Source organism: Homarus americanus, unplaced genomic scaffold (genome assembly GCF_018991925.1).
Source record: "Homarus americanus isolate GMGI-L3 unplaced genomic scaffold, GMGI_Hamer_2.0 scaffold37678, whole genome shotgun sequence".
Taxonomy (NCBI): Eukaryota; Metazoa; Arthropoda; class Malacostraca; order Decapoda; family Nephropidae; genus Homarus; species Homarus americanus.
The window spans coordinates 762,407-772,910 of NW_024725520.1; the positions used below are offsets into that span (position 1 = coordinate 762,407).

General features: G+C 42.7%; 1 protein-coding gene across 1 annotated transcript in view; it reads left to right on the forward strand.

The window, feature by feature from the left end:
* The window catches only part of LOC121865177 (ATP-dependent DNA helicase Q1-like), a 31,598-nt gene extending 23,893 nt beyond the window's left edge, over positions 1-7,705 (forward strand). Inside the window, exons 11-12 of the mRNA XM_042364489.1 lie at positions 513-695; positions 5,340-7,705. Coding sequence (XP_042220423.1) covers positions 513-695; positions 5,340-5,911 — 755 coding nt within the window. The 3' untranslated portion in view covers positions 5,912-7,705. The remainder of the gene's footprint in view (positions 1-512; positions 696-5,339) is intronic.
* Positions 7,706-10,504: the final 2,799 nt, after the last annotated feature.

Sequence of the window (10,504 nt, forward strand, 5' to 3'; positions counted from 1 at the left end):
TTTGGAACCGAGTTCCCAAGGTTATACTTTTGAATAAACTGCAAAAGTTCAAGGGGGCCTTCTTTCCACGCCTGTATTCTGTCTTTAATAGTTATAGCAGCAACAGCAACAAAATGATGAAGTCTTTTTCTCTCAACGAGGAACTCCTCTTTATCAATGTCGTCGTGATCGTGATCTATTTGACACTCATATTTATCATCCAAAAGATTCAATGGGGTAAGGAAGGCATATTTCTCAGCAAGTTCATGAAGCTGTTGAAATCTCAAAGTTATTTCTTGGATCACTCTGTCCGGCGAAGAAAACATTTCTCTCCTCAATTCAGTGTCGTATGGCAATTCAGCATCTCGTGATCCTTCACCCAAAAGTGCGCCCCAAAAGTGCTGCCCGGGCGGACCGCCCCCGCCCCCCAGCTACGCTAGTGAATTAATTTACCTGTCAAAATGACTTAGTGTTATGAAAGATCAACAACTATATAATTAAGTGATAAGAAGTTAACTGTGGTGTTGTTTCAGGTCAGAAGCTTGTTGACTTGTTCCTAGGTAAAGGTCCCGCCAAGATGCGAGTGCAGGAAGCTACAGTGACTGGAGTAACACGAGACAGGGCTGAGAACATCATTGCTTTTCTTCTTATTGATGGTTTCCTTAAAGAAGACTTCCACTTCACTCCCTACAGTACTATTAGCTACATTGTACCTGGTAAGTCTTGTCACTTTCTTCTCTTTTTGTCTTAAATAAATACAGTGATATCCGATTAGCCGGAACAAAGGGTGCAGAGCTCTTTTCGGGATAGAGATTTCCTGGTATCAAAACTTTCTCAAACCTGGGATAGGTTTCCGATAGTCTAAACTAGCGGAGTCTGTAAAAGCTGTTCTAATTAATTTAGAAACTTCATTTCTTTACTCAAATAATCCTGGTATTTTCCACTCATATGGAGCTGTGGGAGATTTGTAGATCTCCTGTTATTGACCGACCTGATGCAATGTCCAATAAGTAATATCCCCATTCGCCAGAACTCTTCAGTACCTGGAATTGAGGAGTTATGGCTAATTGGGATATTACTGTATATTGGGCAGTAACCTTATACAGTATTTGTATCTGATGTTGTGTACCAGAGGTGAGTGATGTTGTGTACCAGAAGGGGGTGATGTTGTGTAGCAGAAGGAGGTGATGTTGTGTACCAGAAGGAGGTGATGTTGGTACCAGAGGTGGGTGATTTTGTGTACCAGAGGTGGGTGATGTTGTGTACCAGAAGGGGTGATGTTGTGTACCAGAAGGAGGTGATTTTGTGTACCAGAAGGAGGTGATGTTGTGTAGCAGAAGGAGATGATGTTGTGTAGCAGAATGAGGTGATGTTGTGTACCAGAAGGAGGTGATGTTGTGTAGCAGAAGGAGGTGATGTTGTGTAGCAGAATGAGGTGATGTTGTGTACCAGAGGTGGGTGATATTGTGTACCAGAGGTGGGTGATGTTGTGTACCAGAGGTGGGTGATGTTGTGTAGCAGAAGGAGGTGATGTTGTGTAGCAGAAGGAGGTGATGTTGTGTACCAGAGGTGGGTGATGTTGTGTACCAGAAGGAGGTGATGTTGTGTACCAGAAGGGGTGATGTTGTGTACCAGAAGGGGTGATGTTGTGTACCAGAAGGAGGTGATGTGTACCAGAAGGGGGTGATGTTGTGTACCAGAGGTGGGTGATGTTGTGTACCAGAAGGAGGTGATGTTGTGTACCAGAAGGGGTGATGTTGTGTACCAGAAGGAGGTGATGTTGTGTACCAGAAGGGGTGATGTTGTATACCAGAGGGAGGTGATGTTGTGTACCAGAAGGGGTGATGTACCAGAAGGAGGTGATGTTGTGTACCAGAAGGAGGTGATGTTGTGTGAAGGAGGTGATGTTGTGTACCGAAGGAGGTGATGTGTACCAGAAGGGGTGATGTTGTGTACCAGAAGGGGTGATGTTGTGTACCAGAAGGGGTGATGTTGTGTACCAGAAGGGGTGATGTGTACCAGAAGGAGGTGATGTTGTGTACCAGAAGGAGGTGATGTTGTGTACCAGAAGGGGTGATGTTGTGTACCAGAAGGAGGTGATGTTGTGTACCAGAAGGGGTGATGTGTACCAGAAGGAGGTGATGTTGTGTACCAGAAGGAGGTGATGTTGTGTACCAGAAGGAGGTGATGTGTTGTGTACCAGAAGGAGGTGATGTTGTGTACCAGAAGGGTGTGATGTTGTGTACCAGAAGGGGTGATGTTGTGTACCAGAAGGGTGTGATGTTGTGTACCAGAAGGGGGTGATGTTGTGTACCAGAAGGAGGTGATGTTGTGTACCAGAAGGGGTGATGTACCAGAAGGGTGTGATGTTGTGTACCAGAAGGGTGTGATGTTGTGTACCAGAAGGAGGTGATGTTGTGTACCAGAAGGGATGTTGTGTACCAGAAGGGGTGATGTTGGTACCAGAAGGTGTGATGTTGTGTACCAGAAGGGGGTGATGTTGTGTACCAGAAGGAGGTGATGTTGTGTACCAGAAGGAGGTGATGTTGTGTACAGAAGGGGTGATGTTGGTACCAGAAGGGGTGATGTTGTGTACCAGAAGGGGGTGATGTTGTGTACCGAAGGGAGGTGATGTTGTGTACCAGAAGGGGGTGATGTTGTGTACCAGAAGGAGGTGATGTTGTGTACCAGAAGGGGGTGATGTTGTGTACCAGAAGGAGGTGATGTTGTGTACCAGAAGGAGGGGATGTTGTGTACCAGAAGGGGTGATGTTGTGTATAGAACGGGTGATGTTGTGTACAGAAGGTGATGTGTACCAGAAGGGGGTGATGTTGGTACCAGAAGGGGGTGATGTGTACCAGAAGGAGGTGATGTTGTGTACCAGAACGGGGTGATGTTGTGTACCAGAAGGGGTGATGTTGTGTACCAGAAGGAGGTGATGTTGTGTACCAGAAGGGTGTGATGTTGTGTACCAGAAGGGGTGATGTTGTACCAGAAGGGTGTGATGTTGTGTACCAGAAGGAGGTGATGTTGTGTACCAGAAGGAGGTGATGTTGTGTACCAGAAGGGGGTGATGTTGTGTACCAGAAGGGGTGTGATGTTGTGTACCAGAAGGGTGTGATGTTGTGTACCAGAAGGGGGTGATGTTGTGTACCAGAAGGAGCTGATGTTGTGTACCAGAAGGAGGTGATGTTGTGTACCAGAAGAGGTGATGTTGTGTACCAGAAGGGTGTGATGTTGTGTACCAGAAGGGTGTGATGTTGTGTACCAGAAGGAGGTGATGTTGTGTACCAGAAGGAGGTGATGTTGTGTACCAGAAGGGGGTGATGTTGTGTACCAGAAGGGTGTGATGTTGTATACAGAAGGGTGTGATGTTGTGTACCAGAAGGAGGTGATGTTGTGTACGAAGGAGGTGATGTTGTGTACCAGAAGGGGTGATGTTGTGTACCAGAAGGGTGTGATGTTGTGTACCAGAAGGGTGTGATGTTGTGTACCAGAAGGAGGTGATGTTGTGTACCAGAAGGAGGTGATGTTGTACCAGAAGGAGGTGATGTGAACAGAAGGAGGTGATGTTGTGTACCAGAAGGGGGTGATGTTGTGTACCAGAAGGGTGTGATGTTGTGTACCAGAAGGGTGTGATGTTGTGTACCAGAAGGAGGTGATGTTGTGTACCAGAAGGAGGTGATGTTGGGTACCAGAAGGGGGTGATGTTGTGTACCAGAAGGTGATGTTGTGTACCAGAAGGAGGTGATGTTGTGTACCAGAAGGAGGTGATGTTGTGTACCAGAAGGAGGTGATGTTGTGTACCAGAAGGAGGTGTGATGTGTACCAGAAGGGTGTGATGTTGTGTACCAGAAGGGTGTGATGTTGTGTACCAGAAGGGTGTGATGTTGTGTGAAGGGTGTGATGTTGGGAAGGGTGTGATGTTGTGTACCAGAAGGAGGTGATGTTGTGTACCAGAAGGTGATGTTGTGTACCAGAAGGGTGTGATGTTGTGTACCAGAAGGAGGTGATGTTGTGGTACCAGAAGGAGGTGATGTTGTGTACCAGAAGGAGGTGATGTTGTGTACCAGAAGGAGGTGATGTTGTGTACCAGAAGGAGGTGATGTTGTACCAGAAGGGTGTGATGTTGTGTACCAGAAGGGTGTGATGTTGTGTACCAGAAGGGTGTGATGTTGTGTACCAGAAGGGGGTGATGTTGTGTGAAGGGTGTGATGTTGTGTACCAGAAGGGTGTGATGTTGTGTACCAGAAGGGGGTGATGTTGTGTACCAGAAGGGGGTGATGTTGTGTACCAGAAGGAGGTGATGTTGTGTACCAGAAGGAGGTGATGTTGTGTACCAGAAGGGGGTGATGTTGTGTACCAGAAGGGTGTGGTGGTGATGGTTTATTTTTTGTTTCTGTATGTCAGCTGCTGGGACACACCTTTTCACATTTTTTCTTACATCAAAAGGAAAATACCGTACTGTATTTACTGTATACCTTGTGCCTTACACACAAGTACAGTAACATGGAAAATCATTCAGCAGTTCGAGTGGTGTCTCTTTGATCCTTTGCATAAGCATAAAAGTACAGTAGAATCCCAGTTATCCAGCTCCTAATGGTGATTGAGGGGTGTTATTTAAAGAGATTTTCTGGTTAGTTGAAGCTCACTTTTATGATCCCTCACTAAATCCTACAGTCCATAGTGCAACAGGCTGGCCTTTTGTCTCAGAAAAATGGACTTCTCTAACTCTTATCTCACTCTTTATTAATGATGTGGCTTAAGAATAAAGAAAATGTAATATCAAACTATAAAATAAGAAAAACGAGGAGCATGGGTGTGTAAATGTGGGAAGTGAATGTGTGTGTGGCGGCATTGAGCTATAACAGCAGGGCTGCTGTGCATACACACAGCGCAGCATAGCAGCCACACATCTGTGAGTCAGCTGGTTGACTGCCTGCCTGAACTGTTATGCATCGTCCAGAGGATAGTTTGAGTGTGGTAGGAACTATTTTTTTTTTACATAAAATATGTGCTATTGTATTTTATGATATGTTATGTCTCAGTTTTATTGTTTATCAAAGAAATAAATATGGCAGCTTCTCTCATTGTGCGTGATATTTAAACTTATGATAAGAGCTGATTAAGGAGAAATTTGTATATTACTACCACTGTATTTTATTTTGGTGCTGGCTACCGGATGCTGGATAACTGGGATGCTACTGTAATTTGTAATGACAGGAATGTTTGGTGATTTGATTACTTCAATCATCTTACCATTCAGAATAAAAGGACATTTGCAATGATAAGGTAGATGACTACATTATCTCCAAGAATATGTAATAATCTATACACTAATTATATCAATAACTTTGCAGGTCCAAAGGCAGGAGCTGGAATACCACCAAGTCCTTTAATTGTTGGTGGCATAAGAAAATTATCAAGTTTTTCAGAAGAGTCAGCAGAGTCAGACAAAATTACTTTGGCTACTAAACAGAACCATTCAGTTACAAGTAATGAAGCAAATAAAGGAACCAAGAGGAAAGGTGGCAGCAAACCAACAACCAATAACAGTGATCAGTATACCCACAGTAGCAACAAGGGTACTGGTGGCAAAGATCATCCTCAGAGTAGGAAGAGTGGTATCAAAACAGTTACTATTGTTACTAGTAGCAGTAATTACACAGATTCTGACACTGACTCAAAGCTGAACAGGAAATGTTATAAAAGAGAGGAATACAATAATGATGGTGGCAGTAAGAGTCAGGTAGAGATTAACTCAAGATATAATTCAGAAGATGAGAAGAAGACTTTAGAAAAGAAAGCCTCCTCACTTCTCACCTGCCATGATAATGAGAATTACCTCTCTACTGACTCTGACCAACCAACCTCATCTAAACGGAGAAAATTCATCACCATTGACAGTTCTGATGATGACTTAGATGATTAAGTACATTAATGGATTACAGTACTTTATTCCTTTTAAATTTAATGGTGTCATCATGCAGTTATTGGGGTGTCAGTTTTCATAGTACACCTGTACAGTACCAGATTTAGGTGCCTGGTCCAGGGTTTTCAGACATAACAGCTCAAACACTGGGCAATGCTCAGAAAACAAGTGGAAAAAGCATGCACCATAGACCATAGATGTACACTCCACAACTGACCAATGTGAAGTGACCGTCATTGACGCGTGTGATGCATAGAGTACTTATTTACATTAAGGTGGGCGGTCAATGATCGCATCCCATGGCAATATGTTCATCATATATATACTGTATTTGCAAATGTCTCTCATATTTCAAAACAGGGATGGATCCAAGGGGAGTCCTGGGGGTCTAGACCTCCTTTTCATCAGAAAATTCCAATACTTTTTCTTTAATGCAGTATTGTACTCAGGCATTTTTGTATAGTAAAAAGTAATTACTATTGCCTCAGAATATCTCTTAATGTCAATGCAAATGGCCTCAAAATGCCCATGATATTGGTCAGATCTAAAAAAATCTGGAGGGTGGTCTTACTGCCCCCCCCAGCTAGGTGGGCTCACTGTGCTCGCCAGCTTCTCTAACCAACAACTTCTTGGACCCCCACCCCCTTTTTGATATTCCTGAATCTGCCCCTGCAAAATTTTACCAAATATTGCCAAATTTTTAATATCTATTTCGTAACAGCAAAACATTATGAATTATGTCTGATTTCAAATCTGAGGAGTACAAATTATCTTTTTTTTACTGTACATATCCTCATCTTCACATCATCCACCTCTCATTGCATAAGGCCATCCATGCCACATGCACGCATGTCGGCACTCGGGAACCCTCAAAAGTCTTTGCGGCTCTGAAAGCTTCTACATCTAATAACAGTTTAAATAAAAAACATCTGATTTCCTGAAAGAGTAACATGATGTATGATTATTTTGCTTGAACTAATTTATTTTGAGCTTAACTAAGCCAATCTCTGTTAGTGTTATATGCTGACTGTTGTTTTGAACAGCTGTGCCTCCCTGGTGATATGGGCTTCCGAATACAGTAAGTCCTCACTTAACGTTGTGGTTCCGTTCTTGTAAACAGCGACGTTAACGGAATCAATTTTCCCCATAAGAAATAGATAAAATACGGCAGTTGTGTTCCCCAGTTTCCCATTGCTCCATAAAATACAGTACATTACATATACATAAGTTCAATGGAATTTTTTTAGAAAATAGTATATATTATACTGTACTATTTCCAAAAAGAAAAATAAACTTAATCATTTTGTATTGTACCCACTGATGGGCGGAAGTGGAGCGAATATGTGTTTGGTAGTGAAGAGGAGGAAGAGAAGGGTGGCTCCTCCCGCTCTGACTGGGTGAGAGAGGGTGATGCGTCGTACAAAGTAGTCCGTGACGACGTTATACCAAACTGGCGGGACGTTGTCCGAATCATGGTTATCTAAAGAGTAGCGACGTTAAAACGAAACAATGTTGTCGGGAGCAACGTTAAACGAGGACTTACTGTAATGGATTCCGTTTGAGTAACAACATCACTGTGGCTTAATTAGTCCAGTACTCAGGGTCTTTACTGTAGTTTATTATTTTGGCTTAACTTGAATACTATATTATAATTTATTGCTCTTGTATAGGGTGTGCCATAGATGGTGCACCATACTGTACTGGGTGTGTCATAGATGGTGCACCATACTGTACTGGGTGTGTCATAGATGGTGCACCATACTGTACAGGGTGTGCCATAGATGGTGCACCATACTGTACAGGGTGTGTCATAGATGGTGCACCATACTGTACAGGGTGTGTCATAGATGGTGCACCATACTGTACTGGGTGTGCCATAGATGGTGCACCATACTGTACTGGGTGTGCCATAAATGGTCCACCATACTGTACAGGGTGTGCCATAGATGGTGCACCATATTGTATGGGGTGTGCCATAGATGGTGCACCATACTGTACAGGGTGTGCCATAGATGGTGCACCATACTGTATAGGGTGTGTCATAGATGGTGCACCATACTGTATAAGGTATGCCATAGATGGTGCACCATACTGTACAGGGTGTGCCATAGATGGTGCACCATACTGTATAGGGTGAGCCATAGATGGTGCACCATACTGTACAGGGTGTGCCATAGATGGTGCACCATACTGTACAGGGTGTGCCATAGATGGTGCACCATACTGTACAGGGTGTGCCATAGATGGTGCACCATACTGTACAGGGTGTGCCATAGATGGTGCACCATACTGTACAGGAGCGGTTCCCAAACTTTTTAGGCCACGCACCCCCTTCCAAACTAGGACAGAGTTGGCACACCCTATCTCTTGTCATTGTAATGCACTTATGTATAAACACTGCATTATAAATGAGCACATTTTAACCAACCAATATTATGACGTCTTTGGAACATGAATATTGGTATGTTGCTACATACCTTATTAATGTGAAGGATGTGTCTGCATTTCGGTACAAAGGTCAGTGAAGTTGGGGGCAATTGAGCACAGTTTCACTCTTCTTTCTCAACATCTAACGAAACTTTGTCTTCACTGCTGTTAGCACAGAAAAACTGGCCTCTTATAAGTACGTACAGGAAAGCCTCCGATAACGACGGTTCTACTAACGATGATTCATATTTAAGACCCAAGTTAATTTAGGACCCAATTCAATGAATGTCGTTATTTTATTCGTATTTACGCCGAAAATATAATACAGGCCCACAATCCTTTATCTGAAACCCTTGGGACCAGATGTGTTTCGGAATTCGGAATTTTTTGGATTTCAGAACGGTAGCAAGGTACATATGCCGTATATTATGGTAACACCCTAGCTGGGTCTGTGGCAGCACCCAGTAAGCAAACACATTAATATTTCTGCAATGAACCTTATGAATATGAATTAAGAAATACATACAAAGTACAGTATACCAGTAATAGAATTAACAAAACATTAAATATAAACAAAATAGAGTATTGTACAGTATACTGTACAATAATAAATAAAAATCAATATAATATTTTAACAATTAATTTGAGGTGTGTTATATCTACATTCAAATTATTCGCTATCTTGCAAGGATTCCAGCAATGCAGCTTATATTCTGCTAACTTTAGTCACTGCAATAAACTCTCGATAACTCAGCATTTGATAACTTGGAATTTCATAGAACTCGGCATGGATATGGTCTCGGAATGTATTAGTATAACTCGGGAAATCCCGAGATATGTAAGATTATCTTGGAAAATCTCAGTATATCTGGCCACCTGCATCACCTACCATGCCTCTGTCACCTACCATGTATCTGTGTCACCTACTATGGTACTTCATTCTTTGCCTGCAGTGCTGCTAAGTGTTACTTTTTTACATTTAGTAATTACATGTACAATCAAAGACAAAAGTGGAGTCGCGGTTTTGTCCGAAGATTAAATATAACTCGTGAAACATTATGAGAGCCTCCTACCACAATGCAGAGCGCACCAAAAGTTTTAGCCCTTCGGCATATGTTTTCACCAAATTTCACGACACGACTTTTGTCTTTTGTACTGTACACATATATGGGTCGAAAAATATTTATTGTTGTAGAGTATTTTTGTAGGAGGGGGGAAGTGCCTCGATAAGTAGGAATTTGGGATAACTCGACAAGGCCAGAGCCCCATATGTGCCGAGTTATCTATAACTCGAGGGTTTAATGTACCTGTAAGATATGGTGTATCAATTTAATCTTCACCATTAGCACTCAATGTACTGTGTATCCATAAGTATCTCAACTTCTTTATTTCCTACCATCCCCTTCACCACTGGCATCCATTCAAATTTTCTATGTGCGAGATATACACAGGCACTGCTCACTAATGGTAGTCTCTTGCCATTAGCCTAAATTAGCTGTTTTTCTTCTATGCACGAGTTTACTTCTGCATTGGTTATCCCCCAGTAATAACTTCCAATATTTTCAGAGCATCAGAAATTGGCTCATCTGGAGCTTCATATCCAAAGTGCCTCTTTGTCATTCGAAGTTTCTTTTCCTTCAACACAGCCTCCACATTCATCTCCTCACACATGTCCTTAGCTGATGCTTTTTCTGAGGCAAATCCACTCTCATGGTAGCTCACCAGGAAGGCTCTTTAGTGTTCTTGAGTAAGCTCATAGCCACAACAAGCTGCATGGTGGTTGACTGAAGGAGCTTGCACACCTGTTGTATTTGTCTCAGAATGTCATACCATACCACGTTGCATATTCAAAAATGGTAAGATCCAACTTTCTCTATCCATGTCATAGGGTTTGTGACTTGGTTCCTCACATCCAGCAGGGCCTCCCTTACCTGTGTAGTTTGATAACACACAGGCTCTATAGCTTTGATATGGCTTTCCCACCTTGTCTCTGACCACGATTTCAGGGAGATATATACCCTGTTCTTCAGCATTGTCCATCGCTGTGTTGCAGCTGAAAACATGATAAACAGCTTCTGAAGAATTCCAAAGTACCCTAAGGCATCTAGGGAGCTTTTAACAGCATTTGCCTCCACCAGGTTTAGGGTATATGCACCACAAGGCAAA